We start from the raw sequence: 18,452 nt of genomic DNA, 5'->3' as shown, positions 1-18,452 counted from the left end.
TTGTTTTACTGTGTAGTTGGAAAATAAAACCAGAATATCTAAGTTATGAGTTAATAAATGATATTGTTTAGGGCAGTACTTTAAAAAAAATGTATATGAAGGGTAAAATGCATCATAGAAACTAAGTGGGGGCATACATGAATAAGGCAGACCATGAAGAAGATTTTCAAAGAAGTGTAACAGTGGATTGGACAATCTCTAAAGTCTTTTCCAATATAAAATTTTGTGATTCTAATAACTTACTCTTGGTATTTATTGACTTATTTTGAATGTTTATTTTATTTTAGAGAGAGAGGCACAATGTGAGCAGGGAGGGGCAGAGAGAGAGAGGGAGATACAGAATCAGAGGCAGGCTCCAGGCTCTGAGCTGTCAGCCCAGAGCCCGCTGTGGGGTTCGAACTCATGAACGGGAGATCAAGACCTGAGCCGAAGTCGGACACTTAACCAACTGAGCCACCTCGGTGCCCCTACACCTGGTATTTATATTTCATTGTTTTGCTGGCAGGTTTTGCATATCTTTAGTGTTGGCTAAAGTGTATCAGGGTGGATGGTGTAACGTCTCACATATAACTTTAGCTTTCCTGCCACTTGAATTTTCTGGGCAAAAAATGAAAGCTTTAGTATCCCATTGGAAAACTTTAAAGATCGAGTCAGTGGAATGCATAAACAATATTTTCAAGTGGAATATGGGGATGGTAAATACATTTGATTCCCGTTAAAATGCTTTGTAAGGGTAATATTCTTTTCTCACACTGAATTATAGGCTAATTGTGTACACAAGGCTTTTACTGCACACATGGTCTAAAGAAGAAATTCATGTCATAACAAATGACATGATAACAGCTTTTATGAAGATCTATCAATGGAGCTTACGACACTGTATGAATTTGTTATTGGGAAAAATAACAGATATTGTCGGAAAAGTATCCCATAGTGGAAGCAGTAATATTACCATTTTTTATGGGCAAAAAACTCTAATGTGTCAAGACTGACTAAATGAGAATGGTTTATTTGTTTGAATATGCAATGAGATATATAAGCATTTGACAGTCAAGCTTCAAGAACAAGTGAGGCTTGGCACAAAAGTTGAAGACTGAATTAGAAAACGTTTTGACGATACTTCCTCTCAGAAAGACCACCAGTGTGCCCAGCAGTGTTGTCTCTCCATCGCCTCTAACGACACAGATCTTTGATACACAGCTCGCTGGCCCATGAGTTCACAGGCCCACGAATTCGGCCACTGCACAGGGAGGAGCTCAGACCAATCAGATCCTATTGAGGAGGAGACCAGTAGGACTGTGAAGGTACCAGAAATCTTATCACACAAGGGAACATTGTAGAAACCAGGGCTCCTCAGAGTAGAGAAGATATTAGGGAGTTATGATACTTGTCCTTAAATATTTGAGGAACCATCAAAGGGAAAAGGGGACTGGATTCTTATTCTCTGGTATTTTATTTTATTTTATTTTATTTTATTTTATTTTATTTTATTATTTCATTTTATAGAGAGGGGAGGGGGAAGGGCAGAGGAAGAGAGCGAGAGAATCTCAGGCAGCCTGCAAGATCAGCGTTCAGCATGGAGCCTGATGCACGGCCTGATCCTACAACCCTGGATCATGAACTTAGCCAAAATCCAGAGTTGGATGCTCAACCGACTGAGCCACCCAGGCACCCTTATTCCCTGGTATTTCAAACGCAGAAGATTGAGATTAAAGAAGAAAGTAACAGGAAGGAAATAAATGTGTTTATTGACTGTGGGGTATGTGCCAGGTATTGTGTATGTGACCTCCTTTAGCTCAGGAAGTTCCTGTGTAGTAGCTGTTCCCTCCTTGTAACAGAAGACATGGAGGCCAGAGAAGCTAAAAGATGCTGCTGCTACGAATAGTAGCAAAAATATTAGTACTTCATAAAAAACAAAAACACAAAACCGTACCCACTTACTGAGTGTCTGCTGTTGTGTCAGACTGTTCTGAATGCTTTGAGTACATGATACCTCTTTACCCTCACAGCAATCCTCTGGGACAGGTGCTGTTTTTATAACTTTTGTTGGGGAGGAAACCGAGACAGGAGTTTAGCCCCTTGTTTGGTGTCACGCCATTCATAAATCTGGAGTGAGATTCAAAGCCAGACAGTCAAGCATGCTTCACTCGTGTCATTCTCCTTCTTTACTTCCTGAACATGTGCTATGTGCCAGACCCGGTACTTGACAATTTATATCCTCACAGCAACACAGCAGATTAGGCTGTTATTATTCCCATTTTACAGATGAAGGAAGAAAAAAAAATGAAGCCCCAAAGAATGAAATGACTCACCAGAAGCGAATAACTCAGCCAACATTGTTAGTTTTCAGGTTCTGGGCCAAGTCTCTTAGGACCGGGCTCAGCTTTTTGTGCGCTTGCAGAGGTGCAGACCCTGGACGAGAAACTTTTTCGCCAAGTAGAAGTATCAAAAAACAAGAATAGGGGTCCTGGAGGGGAGAGGAGGCAACCCAGGAGCTCTCCTTCTCTGAAAAACCTTGGGAAGAAAACTTGTGTCAGTTAGGCAGGGCAGATGGTGTAGAAGGAATTCAAGCTTCATATACAGCATTGAACCCAATGCCCGCTAAGGTTTTGTCTGGCTCTGGGATTTTGCGATGCTGTGTTTTCTTCTCATCTTCCCATGTCCTCTTGTTTTCCCCGGGGTGCACTCAAATGTACGTGCAAGTCTCACTGTGATATTTGAATCTGGCTCTGGGGGTTAGATTGCCTTGGTAAGATACTTATGTGCTAGGCTACTTGACATGATGCCTTAGGGGAAATGTTCAATCATTTGAGAAGTCAGCAGCATAAACAGTAAGCAGTAAAAGTTAACTAAGAGGGAAAATGTAGTCTGAGGGTCTTCACACCATGTGAACAGGTAGATCTTCTAATGGTAGTCATGGTCTCCCTTAGATATACTTTTATAGTGAAAATATTTGATGGCCTTGACTTTTATTTTCAAAGCATTTACCAAATGCCCAATTTGGAAATAGTAGTGTCCCGAGGGTTGTCTCAACTTTAATTATATCTGCTGCAACTTGCCTACTCTACTAGACATCTTATTTTCAACTCGGAATGTCTTTGAGTGGAAATGTCTTCCTTCCTATGACCCCCCCCCCCCCAGGTGATAGTTGTCATGTTATCTTTCAGCATGGCTCTGACATGCTGTGCTGTCTTGTCTCCTGAAACCATCTCTTGCCTTGTTTGGAATCCTGTGGGTAACAAAGGACATCAGTGTCTCTGGGTCAGAGGATGCATATAAATTTTGCATTTGCTTCTTTATACCTCTCCCTTCCCCAAGCCTCTCCCTTGAATCAATCCTCCATAACTGTCTTCAGCGTCTACCTAATTCTCTTTGGTGATATCAAATTGGTGATATTGACCGGTGAGGCTTCTCTGCGCCTTCCTATGTACTTCTGATTCATTTTATTTCAGCTCACAGCTAGGAAGACACATTTTCCCCCTTTTCCCTTTCTTCTCAATTCTGTTGGACATTTGAATGTTTCTCTGGAGGAGGTGGGAAGGTGGGGAAGGAAGTGGAAGCCACTTAGAAATTGACAGGTGGTCCAATCAGTAGGCTCAGAAGAAAGTTATTGCCTAGTATAGAACTAAGATGGGAAACAGATTATGTACCATGTGTTGATTTGCTTCTTAACGCTGAGAAGAAGTCATAGAATAGGGGCCTGCTCACAGTGAGGGGGTTATATCTGTACTACTTTCTGTTTAGTAAATTGAAAATGATAACTATAAGGTATGTCTGTCTGATAAATTCTGATGGATTAGTAAAGGATTTTGATGTAGTAGTTGTACCTGTAGCTTAGCTGAGTTATGGAAAAGAAGAAATAGGGACTGTGTCTATAGGTTAGCCTTAGGATGAGAACTGGAAAATAAAGATGTATTTATGTAGATACGTGTGTGTGTGTGGGGGGGGGGTATATATATATATATATATACCCCCCCCACACACACATATATATGTGTGTGTGTGTATATATATATATATATATTTGAATTTATTCATATATTTACAAGCCCAGTGGCTGATATTTATTTAATTTTCATCCAAATGTTGAAATGTGCGCGGTCCTGTTCCAGTGAGGATCTTAACGCTTGACGTGGGAAGAGAGTATTACCTATCACTTTAACTTTTCACTTGCATTCTGCTTCAGAGAACAGGCATTCATCCTCCAGGGAAACTACTTGTAGAAGACAGGAGATATTGATGAGACTGGAACTGCTCAGACTGAGTGTAATAGAGTCTGTGTAATGGAAGGGAAGACACCAAACGTTTTTATATATATAAAAAAAAGTCAACACTGCATATCATCAGAAGGGTTTCCAGGTTACTCATGAGATCTCAGTGGATTAGTGAATATTCTCCATGGTAATAGCATTATTAATTTCTAACCTTTACAGGAAAAATTCATTAATTTTTTGCAGAAGTTAAACTTTCTTTTTGGGTTTCCAATTAGACCCGCTGCATTAACCAGTTCACAATCCCCCACCCCCTTCTCTCTTCTTGCTCTTTTTTTCTTCCTTCTTTTCCTTCTTCTGTGACAAAGAGAAAATTACGTTAAAAGATTTACTCATTAAAGAAACGCCACCAAGACTGTCCAGGTTGTGTATTGATGTCTTTATTCTCCTCACTAAAATTGCCATTGTTAAACCAGATCATTTCTTTTAAAAAAGGGGAAAAAAGAAAGAAAAATTAAACAAAGCCTGTAGAGGCAACACATATAGGGAATCTTGTGTTGAGCTTTCAGCGTGTTCCCTGCTGCATGTTAACGATCATGGGCGGGGCCGTGACATGAAATATTGTTCCTTATTTAATGTTTCACACTCTAATCTCCGCATTGCATATTTGCCTCTCTTGTGACCTTCTCTTTGCCTTTATAACTGCTTCTTTTCACCCATAATCCAAAATAAGTGTACATTGCTACAGAGAAATTAAAGGAAGCTGTCAGTGTAGAGTTAATATAGTTAAAGCATCCTTAACTCTGCTACAAACCCCTTAAATAATTAAAACTGTATGCTTGAAGAGCCAGATTTGCATTTCTTTTACCAAGTTTATTTAGCACACTTTGTTACACTCAATTAAATGAGACTGTTCTGTTTCATTTTCTTTGCTTCGGGTTGATCATTTTGCCTTTTGATTCTTATGCCCTAGTGTAATTTCACAGTGCTTAGGTCTCTAAAACTATACATATATTAATGTATATGTAGATCTATACACACCCATTAAAAGGCTTACTATTTGTACTGAATAGAATCTTTGCCCAAGGCATTGGGAGTCTTGCAAGTGATCTAAGGTATCACTGGGACTGCAGATAATTCATGGTGGTAAAGAAGGAGCTTGACAAAGTTCTTTCAACAGTCGATGTTTTTCTTTTCAGTCCTGCCATTTTGACATCACCTTCTCTCCCCACGGTTTGATTTGTGAATCACTTAGCAAAAACAAGAAGATACAGGTGTTGAATGGTTGTGGAAAGGAAATTAAATATAAGCACTATCTAGATCTCTCCACATCTCAGTTGGCAAAGCATGTGCTGAGTGTTCTCCCTAAATTAGTTCATTGCTTAAGTTATGCATGTTTAAGAAGGAATAAATGTAGTTATCCATTTCTTAATGAGGAGTGGGATCAATTGGAACATGATGAGAGAAAATAGCATAATTTTGCTTCCCCAGTTGGGGTTCAATATCCCTAAACTTCACCATTCATCACTCTGCCAGTTTCCTGGGTTATTTCTGATCCTACATGTAAGATATCCTTTCCTTTTAATTCTCCTACCAGGTAAGTAAGCCTTTTTGAATTTGCTCAGTGGAGTTGTAGATGGGTGATGCTTTCTCCTTTGCACCCCAAAGTCTCCCTTGTTACAACGGGCCCTTCTGCCTTTGCATCAGTTTGGGCGTGTTCACGGATAACAATCGATATGTATGTGCAATGACAATTACAAGGGTTCTAATATATTTAACTGTTATGGGATCTGTTATGTCTACTTTAGGGTCGACCCCATCCCATATGATACTCCAAAACCAGCGGGCCACACGCGGTTTGTCTGCATCTCAGACACACACTCCAGAACAGATGGTATCCAGATGCCTTATGGGGACATCCTTCTCCACACAGGCGATTTCACCGAGCTGGGACTGCCCTCAGAGGTTAAGAAGTTTAATGACTGGTTAGGTAAGGAATGATTGCGTTCTGGCGCCCCCAATTAACCTTTCCCGTCCGAGTGTCACTCACTGCGTCCTAATTGAATTAGAGCACTTGGAAGCCAGCTCAGCCATTTCTCGTATGATATGCGGTGGTGTCTAGCTTTAATCCAATTCTGTTAATTAAAGATGAATTTTTAGATATTTAATTTTACTGTGCATCCTTTCAGTGCCTGGCCTCAGCGGCTCTGGGGCAAAGGGACGGAAAGCTTTGAAACCCATCTCATCTCACTCATGCTGCTTTAATGAGGGCATTCATTGGCACACATGAGACCTAGAATCATATTTTTAATTCATTGGCTCTGCAATCTTTCCCAGATATTATGAGCAAAGAGGTACAGATGACCTACTAGTAAGAGAGCATTTCTAAGAAATGAAGGAGGGTGTGAAAGTCCTTATATGAAGGGAGGGTCCAGTACTGCTTGGGAGCAACTTTCCCAAGGGAACTAGAGGGTGTCCTAAAACTCCTGAAAAGATAAGCTGTCCTGCTGTAAAGCTCCCCAAACTTGAAATCCATCCTATATACACCGAGAAAAGGATAATGGCAACTTTGTGGCTCCTGTATGGGCACCCGCAGGTCGAGGTTATGGAAAGATATGGGCTGCTGGGTCAGGCAGTTGCCAAATATTAGCATTGCAAGGCAATCATGGAGTTATTCATAGCTAGATTAGATGACACATCTTTTAAAGAATCCTCTTAGGTGAGGGAAAGAAGGCAGGGGTTCTGAGATTTTAGAATCTCTGAAGACACTAAAGAATTATATAGTAAAGAGCAGAAATCACTCTGGAAGAATAATGTCATGAATAATACGTCAGCCAATAAAAATTACTCAGGAGATTTAGGCAGAAAGTTTAAAATTCATTTTCCATCAAGCTAAATTAAGGCAGGGGTTGAGAAAATTTTAAATAATTGATGAAATGATAAAATGTATTTGTTAATGGAAAAACAACATTCATTAAAAACACTTAAAATATTTCAAAAAAATAAGCCTAACTACTGACATGACTATTTTGAGTTTTCCCGTGACCTTGCACATCTATCCACATTTTATGTAGTTGACATCAGAGTACATACCTGCTCTTTTACTTCTGGCTACTTTCATTTAATAGTATTGACATGGTTTTCAATGACTTTGCATAATTTTCACGTTCATCCTTTTAAATAGCAACATGACATTAATATGGTTCTGTGGGTTTATTTAATGAGACATCCCTCTAAAAATGAATATTGAAATTGGTAATTTTTCCTCTGATTGCTGGCACTGAAATTTGCATTTTCATTTGTGTATGTCTTTTGGCTTCTATTGATTTATTTCTTAGGGTAAAACACTGTAGGAGTTAAATTACCAAGTAAAAGGACATGAAATTCTTCATGGTTTTTGCTGTATGTTGATGTCTTGCTTTCCAAGGGGATTGTAGCTCTGTACTTCATTAGCAATGAATGGATATACTGATTTCACCATGATCTCGGCAGCGTTGGATATTGGAGCTTTATATTTCATGCTCTTTTAGTAGCTATTGCGTCATCTCAAACAGCAGGGTACCTTAAATAACATTCAGCATACTCTCATTTTTATAGATAACTCAGAGATACAGAGAAGTTATGGGACTCTCAGAGTCTCCTTGTGACAGAGCTGGGTCTATAATCCAGATCTTTTTACTCATCTTTTGCTTTTGTAAAATTGGCTTTCAAGTACTGTTATCTCTTAATTTTAGCAACTTTTATTTATGGACTGTTTGCAGGCAAAATTACTTGAGGTTGAATCTTGACAGTTCAAAACTGTTCTGTGAAACTGAAACACAGGAATGATCTAGCTGCCTTGACCATGTTGATTGGAAAGAAAGGGAATAGCTCTGTGGGAAGTGTTTACAGAGATACAAGACGGGATAGATCCTGGTTATAATCTTGTTTAGCCACTGACCTTGGGCAACTGAGTTAACCTCTCTTTTCCCCTTGGTTTCCCTCTGCAGAACTAAGGATTAATACTACCTGTCTTTCTGGATTGTTGTGCAGATTAATCAGTAAATGATTGCTGCTAGTAAGTTTTTGTGGGCCATTAATAATTGAATGGGGAATGTGGTGAATGGACCATCAACAGATATTTAAAGGGTAAAAACAAGAAGAGGTCAGAGGAGTTATTTAGTAGATTAGAAGTAAACACTGGGAGATTTTATAAGGGAAAGTACTCTGTAAATGGAAATGTGCCGTAACTAAGGAAATAAAATGATAAGGAAATAAAATGCTGAGGTCCATTTGCACGATCAGTTCCTTGTCTTCACATGTCGCCTCTGATCTTGTGAGGCAGAAGGAAGATGTCTCAGAAAAGGCTTCAGAACATGAGGCCAAAGGGAGCCCATGGGCTATGGATAAAGTTGGGATCTCACAGGGAAGGCCCAGAATAGCTCAGTTACCCTTGCTGCCTTATGGTGCTGAAGAATGAGAGATGATGTGAGATTACACTCTACCACTTGGCTCAACGGAAGCCTTTCACCTGAAAAAAGTGCTGCTAGCAACTGCTGCCAGATGACCTAGCAGAGTGGAGGCAAGGGTTACATCAGTCTAGGGCTTTTGTCAGAATAAGGCATCCAACTCTCACTGGCATGAGTCTTTACAGATCTTGGCAGGCCCTTCAAGTTCAGTGAACCTCTAATTCATTTCCAAACTTTCTGCTCGAGACTACCTCAATGATTGGAAACGATCTGATCATCCCACCAGCTTCCCTTATTCTCCAGCGGACTAATCTGTTTGTACTACAAGGCCAAGCATTCCTTCTGTCCTCATGCCATCCCTATAAGGTTGTAAATGTTATCCCATTTTGCAGATGGGGAACCTGAGGCTAAGGTGGGTTATCTTACCCAACATCATTTAATAGATAAGCCCAGAGAGGTTAAGAAATCCACTCAGGTTCACTTGGCTAGTCAACCTGGGGTTGTCTGATCCCAAAGTGCGAGCCCTTTTCTGTTACCACTCTGTGCTATTAAGAGTAGGCTTTTGAAGCAGCTGGTAAGCTTGCACTTTAGGCTTGAACTAAAACACAGTAGTTTCTAGCAGTTTCATTTGGAAGTTGAGTAGCTGTTTGACCATATGCTGTTATTTGAAAGATGTATTTAAGTCCTACTAGTCTTGAATCTCACCCTGACCTACCAGCTGCAGGACCTGAGAATTTCCTATTGGTTCAGAGATGATGGGTCCTGGTTAATTTGGACATAGGCCACCTGGCAGGTGTAACACCCAGTTATTAATACAAAGTGATTTATGAGGTAAGCTAGCACAGCACATGGTCATAAGAAGATAGAGCTCAAACTAGGTACAGTCAAACTTGGAAATGTAATATACCATGTAAAGATAACAAGCAGCTGGGAAGAACCAGTTTTGAATTCCCTACCTTTCATAAGTTGTTTAACTCTTGAGCCTTGCTTTTTCTCTTCTGTAAAGTGGGTATAGTAATAATATACCCCATGGTGGTTGTGCATATGCACTCTGTGATAAAGTTTGGACCATTCTTTTTTTTTTTTTTTTAATTTTTTTTAATGTTTATTTTTGAGAGAGAGAGAGAAAGAGAAAAAGAGAAAAAGAGAAACAGAATGCAAGCGAGGGAGGGGCAGAGAGTGAAGGAGACAGAATCTGAAGCAGGCTCGAGGCTCTGAGCTGTCAGCACAGAGTCCAACAGGGGTCTCGAACTCACAAACTGTGAGATCATGACCCGAGCCCAAGTGGGATGCTCAACTCACTGAGCCACCCAGGCGCCCCAAGTGTGGACTAGTCTTAACACAGCCCTGGCCTGTAGACAACTTTCAACAAATAAGGTAGAGGAAGACAACAGAGCCAGAGGCAAAATATCCCAAAATCAGAAGGGACTGGCACCATGGATTTAAAGAATGATCAAGATTGTAAGAGGGAGCACCAAAGAGTGTTAAGAGTAGAAACCAAAAACAAGCCTCCCTTACTGGACTGAACTCTAGGACTTTTAGAGCCCTCAGAGCTCCTGGCTTCTAATTTGAGAGAAGGGGAAACTGAGGTTGGAGAGCACATGAATTACCCAGGGTCACTGAGATAATAAATGGCCACATGGGGACTAGAACTAGAATGGGGAGCGGGGTTGAACTAACATGTATTATTTGTGTATATACCTGTTCTTCATCCCCAAATTACATATATCATTTATGCAGTCCTCACAATAAGTGATGAAGTAGCTTCTATTACTTATGAGCAAGCTAGTATTAGCTTCTTTTGTACTTATGAGGAAACTGAGACTTGAAGTTCACTCATCTATGATTATGATCACAGCAACTAGGAGATAACCTCAGGATTTGAACTTGAGGCCATCAGATTCCATTTTCTAAGCGTGTCCTCCTGTCTTTCTCTATTCCCAATCTGGGGCTTAGGATCCCTGCTGGAGGGACCATATCTTGGGTGAAATGGTGGTTTTTTGATTAACTGCCTCCCTTAACACATACACTCACACATGTGGAGGCTGAGGGTCTAAGGTGGGTGTATGTCACGTTAAAACTGCCTCTGTATGTGAGCTGGCTGGTGGGAGGGTGTTATGAGGTGGAGAAGCATTCTTACCATTTGGTGTAGACAATTTCGATAGCAGTAACTTACAAGAAAGTAAATATAAAGAATACTGAAGATGCAGCCAGACACATAAACTCCAAGGGATGTCTAAATTATGTTGTGACATTAGCATTTCATCGCACTCATTCAGTCCTTGAAATGAATAGCCACTGACTGGAGCCTGAAAATCTTTACTTCTGTGGGCAGATCTTTCCCACTTAGTAGCACTTGAATTCAAAAACACCAGTATATTCTGACAGCTGCTGCTGTTGCCCTGTTAGCCCCTTTCCTCTGAAATCTCTGCCATGGGTTGGAGAATAAAACTTCAAATTTCCATCTCTGCCACCCTGAGGGAGGCACCAGAATCCTGTTTTTCACTTGTCCCAAGTCTGGTGGATCAGACACCCCAGTTCTCCATCTCCCAAAACACCCACCCTTCTCCCTACCCAGCTGCCACCTGTGGGGCTGTCTTCAAGGGAACCAGCCCAGGGTCAGGGAGACATGTGGCTTCTTATTTCCAGGGACTGCAGAGTTGTGGGAAAGAGAGACGGATACATCTTTCCCAAAGAAATTCTTTTTAAAGTAATAGTTAAATCCTATTGTCCCATTACTATGTGAGGTCAGATATGCTACAGGTAATGTCACCAATGAATAGCCTTTGGTGAGCTGAACTAGGAACCTAGCCACTCAACCATTATAGCATTTTCTTTTCCTTCTTGGCACAAATGCCTGCTGATCACAGAAGTGGCTTAAAAATAAACTTGCCAACTATAAAATACTTGCTAGTTATAATGCTATTATTTTTATTGGTAGTAAATTCTGAACCACTGATGTGCCTAAAGGTACATTTTGTGAGGCATTGGGCCATGTGTGGTCTTCCTTCGCTTTGCCCCTGTGCTCTTCCAACCTGTGCCTCTTTGATATTCTTAAGTGTTCTTCACTGTCCACTTGATTTCATCCCTGCTGTCCTCACCTCTTCAGGATATTTTTGGTACTTCTTGATTATGGCATATGCGTGTTGCACATTCATGGTTGTTCTGTAATTGTTTACTCATCTCTTTCTTACTAGACAAAAGCATGTGCCTAATGGGAGCTCTTTGTATACCCAGTTCTGAGTATAGGGCCTAAGACATAGTTCCCAGAAGTGGTTGTTGAATCGTGGAATGAATGCATGAACAGAAAGATGCAAGACTTTTTTTCTGCCTGGACTTGTGGCTTAAACTTTAAAATTCTGTAGTTCTGTATGTGCAGTGTCTTTCCCCTCCCTTCCTTTTCTTTCTCTTCCTCCTCAAAGTATTTATAACAACTGGTTGGCTATTGTTAATGATCCTTCTATACTGTGCAGAAATATTTAGAAAGGTTTTGCTGTTGTTTCGTTTCCTATTAAAATTAGACAGAGTTCTTGGGTGGCCTATTCTTTCAGCCAGAAGTTTACATAGAATGGTCTAGTCTATCAGAATCCCTTTTAGCACAGTGCCAATGCCGATGCCATGAACTTTTCATTATGACTTTTCCTTGGTCTTGGTGGTTATGTAATAGCTTTTAGCTTCAGTTTCCCTAGGCCTGAGAAGAAGAATGAAAATGTTCCCAAGGAAAATGTTAAGAAGGTTATTCATATTTGCAGGAGCATTGTATTAGACATGGTTGTAACAGAGTGTGGCTGTAACAAACATCACAGATAATAGATGTGTAAATTGATTTTGCTTCTTTCAGAAGAATCCCATTGGGAGACTAAGTCCCTTTTCCAGTGATCTTGCTATTGGCCCAGAGTTTTGGAGCTGGTCTTTAGGAGAAATTTTCACAGTCTGGGTGGGTTATTTATTTTATTCTTATAATACATTGTATACATGTTCATGCCTGATAACTTAGAAAATAGAGATAAGTGAAAGAAGAAAACAAAATTACCCATGGCCAGAAATAACCACCGTTAACATTTTAGTGTGAATCTTTATAGAATGTTTTCTGTTGGTATTTACACACACACACCTTTTACCAAAATAGCAATTTATATTAGTACTGTTTTATAGTGTCTTTTCATCTTAAAGTATCACAAATAACTCTCCACATCAATAAATATGACTAAAACACTTTTTCCCAAAAAAGAATATTTTCTATATAAATACAACACACATATAGTATAAAAATTCAAGTGTTCGATGTATGCAAAGTAGAAAATATACATCCCTCTGTAATCCAGTCTTCAGAGTAATTACTATTTGGTTATGGAATTTGAGAGAAATTTTTCCGCCTTCTATTTCTGTTTTGAATATTCTCAATAGCGGCAAATATTCACCCTTTAAGGGCTTTTTGTTTAATGACTATTTTTAAAAATTAATAGAACTGTGCATATTATCCTGTAACTTAAAAAAAATTAACACATTGTGCTCTGCATTAGCATAGCATTCTGCTGTGTGTGTGCGTGCTCTCTGGTTTATTTAGCCAGATCTCTGTTACTGGACACCTAAGATGTCTTCATTTTTCTTTTTTTTTTTTTTTTTTTTTAGTTAGAGAGAGAAAGTGTGTGAGCGTGAGTTAGGGAGAGGGGCAGGCGGGGGGGGGGCGGGGGCGAGCGGTGAATCTTAAGCAGGCTCCACACTCAGCAAGGAGCCCAACACAAGTCTCTGTCCCACGACGCTGGGATCATGTCCTGAGCCAAAATCAGGAGTTAGGTGCTCAATGGACTGAGCCACCCAGGTGCCCTGGTCTTCATTCTTTTATTATCTGGACTGATGTGACAAACATCCTACCTGCTCTCCTTGCAAACGTCCTTAAGTTATATTTGTATAACTTAAGTTATATTTATATAAATCTAGTAGTAGAATTGTTGCTACAAATGATGCATACCTTAAAAAGTGGTTTTATTCTAGATTGTCAAATTTCCCTCTGGTAAGACTATGCTTTCTCCCTAATACTCCACTGTATTTGAAAGTTTGTGTCACATAGTTTTGAATGTCTTCAGTGGCAGAAAATCTTCATCCTCTGAGGGCTTCTTAAAAACGACCGCAAACTCTTTTCTTCTGATCGTGACAGCTTACACACTCATTGTGAACAAATGTAAATAATGGTACAGTGAAGAAAATAAGATCACCAGTATATCTTATAGTTCACGGATAACTTCTATTAACAGCTGGCATGTATCCTATTATGTGGTATATGATTGCATGTGTGTGTGCTGAAGTATAAAAAGGTGGTATGGTGTAAAGTTAAGAGTATGAGTACTGGATTTTGTCTCTCTGTGTTTAAATCCTGTTCTCAGCATTGTTAATTCTGTGATTTTCAATTTATTCGTCTGTAAAAAAGTTTGTATCTGTGTATTTGTATCTATATTTAGTGTGTCTAATCTACAAGCATTGCTGCGAGGTTAAATTATGTAATGGATACTCAATGCGTACAGTTAGTGAATGGTCAGCAAGTGTTACCTGTTCTGTTATGTTACTCAGCATGCCGTGACTTCTTCCTGTCCTGTTGGTGGGTTTCTCTTACTCCCTGGGAGAGCAGAACTTCAGGGAAAGTGGCCTTATGGTCTCTTATGCCATAGTGATCTGCTGGCCTGTGGCCCATTCTGCCTGTGAAGCAGAGGAAAGGGTGAGCACCCTGGCCTCGTGTGGCCACCAGAAACCTGGCCCTGTCTCCTTTACACACACTGCAGGTCCAGCACACACAGACATCTCCTCAGATTCTGATTACCTCTGAACTACACCCCTGAGGGGCCAGGCCTGCCCTTTTCCTGCCCTTCCGTCTCAGTGTCCTGTCATCTCCCTCCTGTCCTGATCTTTAATCTGGCACACCCCGTCTCCTCCCCAGTGTCGCTGCCCCTCCTTCTGGGAACCATTCCTGTGCACTGGCTCCTCTTTCACAAACTCCAGCACACCAGGCTTCAGCCAGATTATTGATGGCAGATTTCAATTTACTGTTTAAACTCTTACACATAATGATTTCTAGGCACGGTGGTCACATTTAAGGTTTCTGATCTTTTTTTAAACAATACAAAATTATTAGGAACTGGAGCTTGTGAAGTGGGTAAGTTGAGATACACATTTGCAATAAAAAATAATGGTGTGACATAATGGCAACAGAATAGAGTCATGGGGATATAATGTGAAACATTATAACTGTATAATGTACAGTTATAACTGTAGTTAACAATACTGTATGCTCTAGTATAGCTACATAGTACAGTGGAATACAGTATTGTGCAATACTGTATGCTGTAGGATAGTTATATACAAGTATTACATATTTGAAAGTTACTTAGAAGTTCTCATCACAAGAAAAAAAAATTTGCAACTATGTGTGGGGACAGATGTCAGCTAGACTCATCGAGGTGATCATTTTGCGTTTCATACAAATACCAAATCCTTATGTTGTATACCTGAAGCTAATATAATGCTATATGTCAAGTATACCTTAATTAAAAAACGAAACAAAACAAAACAAAACATAACAATGGTGTGATACAATGCCCTAAAGAAGTCCCTAGCAGTTCCCAATGAAAAAGTTTCAGAAATGATTTGAGCAGGGGAGCCTCATTGGAATGTTTATAGAGATACAGTTTTATTACCACTTAAGAGTCATATCTAATAAAGAAGTTTTCGGGGTGCCTGGGTGGCTCAGTTGGTTAAGCGTCTGACTTCGGCTCAGGTCATGATCTCGCGGTCCGTGAGTTCGAGTCCCGGGTCTGACTCTGTGCTGACAGCTCAGAGCCTGGAGCCTGCTTCGGATTCTGTGTCTCCCTCTCTCTCTGACCCTCCCGCATTCATACTCTGTCTCTTTCTATCTCAAAAATAAATAAACATTTAAAAAAAAGTTTTCTAGGAGGCTTTAAGAACAAACAAGATGCTTCTCCCATGATTTACAGAGGAGAATGTGCTAGAAAGTTCCTTAGAGCCTAGAATTCCCTGATTCTTATTGTTTAGAGTTTAATATCAAAGAAGTTTCTTAATCTTTAACCTGCTCACAAAAACCAATACCTGACATCCTGTACTTTTTAGCTTTTGATTCATAATTTGGTTTTCCCAGTTATCATTCTAAAGTCATAATTTATTTAATAGCCTCTATTTTAAGGAATTTATTTAGGGTTTTGCTTTTTTTTCTCCTTAATAGAAGATTGAAGGATTTCTAAAAGTGCCTGTTTTCTCGTCTGTACTACTGTATTTGCTTCACCCAAACAACAGTTGATTCATGTTTATTATCTACTTGTCCTTTTTTACATTGAAGAATCTTTTTCCCTAAAGTGAATTGCTTTATGTCTAGCTTATATATAAAACATTTTTTCAATAAGGACAAAATTACTTTTAAAGCACAGTTCAATTTTGATATAGAACTTAGAAGGTTCTTGGGGGAAAAATGAACCCAAACACAGAACAACTGAATATGCTCAAATAAGTAAGATTGGATTTTGTTCCATTAGGAAGGATCGTTAGTGACCTGAGGACATGATGACTAGGTCATTTGTGATCTGTGTGAACCTAATTCTCTTTGTTATGGCCAGCCATTTTCTTAAATTACATTAATTATAATGCTTCTAATTTATATGACATCCTTCCTCCAAAGGACTCAAAGTACCTTTGAGTATATTAGATCATTAATGCTTATAATGGTTCAGGGAAGTTGATATGGGCAGACAGTATTGCTGATGTCTTGCTGATGGATGAATGGAGATCCAGAAATGTGGAAGGACAGACTAGGGTCATTGTGAGTCAACATAAGAACTGGACATTGACTCCACTCTTCTTCCAGCTTTCAGTTCTAAAGCTTCCTGGTTTCTCCTTTTCTGAAGTAATCCCCATCTCTTAAAAAGAAACAGACATGGGCAGGACGCATATCACCATTACTTCATCAGCTAAATAGAAAAGGCTGGATAAACACTCTCTGAAAAGGGGGAATCCTTTTGAATTTTACCATATGATAACTGTGTCACTATTTAAAATAAAAAATTTGGAAAGGAGTTTGTTGGAAACAAAAATGTCTCCCACCTTTTCCAAACCATCTTATTGAAGAGGGAAAACTGAAGCCCCAAATTATGTACATTTGACCCTAGAACGGCATGGTTTTGAATTGCACGGGTCCACTTATGCAGATTTTTTACAGAACTATAAATTATTTTCTCTTCCTTATGCTTTTCTTAATAACATTTAATAACATTTTTCTAGCTTACATCATTGTAAGAATACAGTCTATAATACATATAATACATACTAAACGTGTTAATCAACTGTTCAAATTATCGGTAAGGCTCCCAGTCAAGAATAAGCTGTTAGTCATTAAAATTTTCAGAGAGTCAAAGTTATGTGCAGATTTTCCACTGCGTGGAGGGTTGGCCCTCCAACCCCTGCGTTGTTCAAGGATTAGCTGGTATTGCTAAATCCTAGAGGAGGATCCTTGTCTCCCAGAACATGAAGGGACTTCATCCTCAAAAGATTATTTGCATATATTCTAACTGCCTTCTAAGGGCCAGGTCCTGCTTTGTGATAGGCACTGAAAATGCAGAAGGGAATGAAAGAGCGGATCGTTGCACTTGACATCCAGCCTCTGATTGTCAGTGTGATTTCCCTTTTTTCTTTAGGCAACTGGAACTCAGAACGCTTCAATATCTCACCCAGTTTTGCATAGGGTTGTTAGTGGAGGGCCGAGGATTTAGGGTCATTGTTTTCTATCTGGTGGGAGGCAGCTTGTCTTCCTGTGTTAATTCTATGTACCAAAATCTGGGAGCTTCTTGTTATTCTTTGAGATTTTTATTTGTGGAGCGGAGTACTGATTTTATCTCTCTCTCTCTCTCTCTTTCTCTCTCTGCAGATAATTGGATGTAACTAGTGACTAGGTATTTTGCCATAGATTGCAGAAGGTACACAAAACATCTCAAAACGAGTATATCTCCGGTGAATTAATACCTTCTCCAAATCTTGCTGCTCATTCTCCTGAATTCCCCTTCCCATTAACATTAGCGTTAACCCGGGCACCGAAAGTGTCTTTCGGACCTCCACTCTGCCTAAAGAAACTGCCAAGGTCCAGCCTGCCATTCATCTTTCTTGGGATCGTATATGAATAATAACACTCACCATTGTATCACTGAGCACTCACCATTGCCTGACTCTTCACAGGAATTAACTCATTTAATACCCACAATACTCAAGTTGGTTGATGCTGTTATGACCATTTTTACGGATGCAGAGATGGAGGCCCAGAGGCCTTTTCCATGAGGTTTCCCACCAGACTGATATTTTGTGGAATGTATTTTACTAACCATTAACTGATGGGATGCAGTCCATTGTGATATTTAAGGCTCTTCATGAACCGGTGTAATCTATCTCTCCAGCCTCACTCCCCTCCATACTTCTGTCTGCTCTCTCCTTAGCTCTTTGGGCTTCTGTCTTATCATTTTCTCCCTTGCTCCCCCTTCTCTGACCACAGCCATGTTCTGGTCCATGGTGTTCCCACCTTGAACCTTTGTACTTAGTTTCTTTGGTCTGGGGGGTGGTCTCTGTTCAAATGCCACCTCCTAGGTAAGATCTTATTTTTCCTACTTCTGTGTTGTATTATTGTTCTTCTTCCACTGAAGGCAAGCTCCATGAGGGTCTGGACTTGTCTTGTTTACCACTGTATTCTCTATACCTACAGTAGTTCCTGACACATGGGAGCTTCTCAGAACATGTGCACTGAGAGAAC

General features: G+C 39.8%; 1 protein-coding gene across 3 annotated transcripts in view; it reads left to right on the top strand.

Moving 5' to 3' along the window:
• MPPED2 (metallophosphoesterase domain containing 2) overlaps nt 1-18,452 on the top strand; it is a 173,574-nt gene that overhangs the window by 42,228 nt on the left and 112,894 nt on the right. For all 3 annotated transcript variants that reach the window (XM_042959099.1, XM_042959098.1, XM_042959097.1), the window contains exon 3: nt 6,020-6,201. In XM_042959099.1, coding sequence (XP_042815033.1) covers nt 6,020-6,201 — 182 coding nt within the window. The remainder of the gene's footprint in view (nt 1-6,019; nt 6,202-18,452) is intronic.

Source organism: Panthera tigris, chromosome D1 (genome assembly GCF_018350195.1).
Source record: "Panthera tigris isolate Pti1 chromosome D1, P.tigris_Pti1_mat1.1, whole genome shotgun sequence".
NCBI lineage: Eukaryota > Metazoa > Chordata > Mammalia > Carnivora > Felidae > Panthera > Panthera tigris.
Note: the sequence above shows the minus strand (reverse complement) of the source record. Positions and strands in the feature narration are given on the sequence as shown.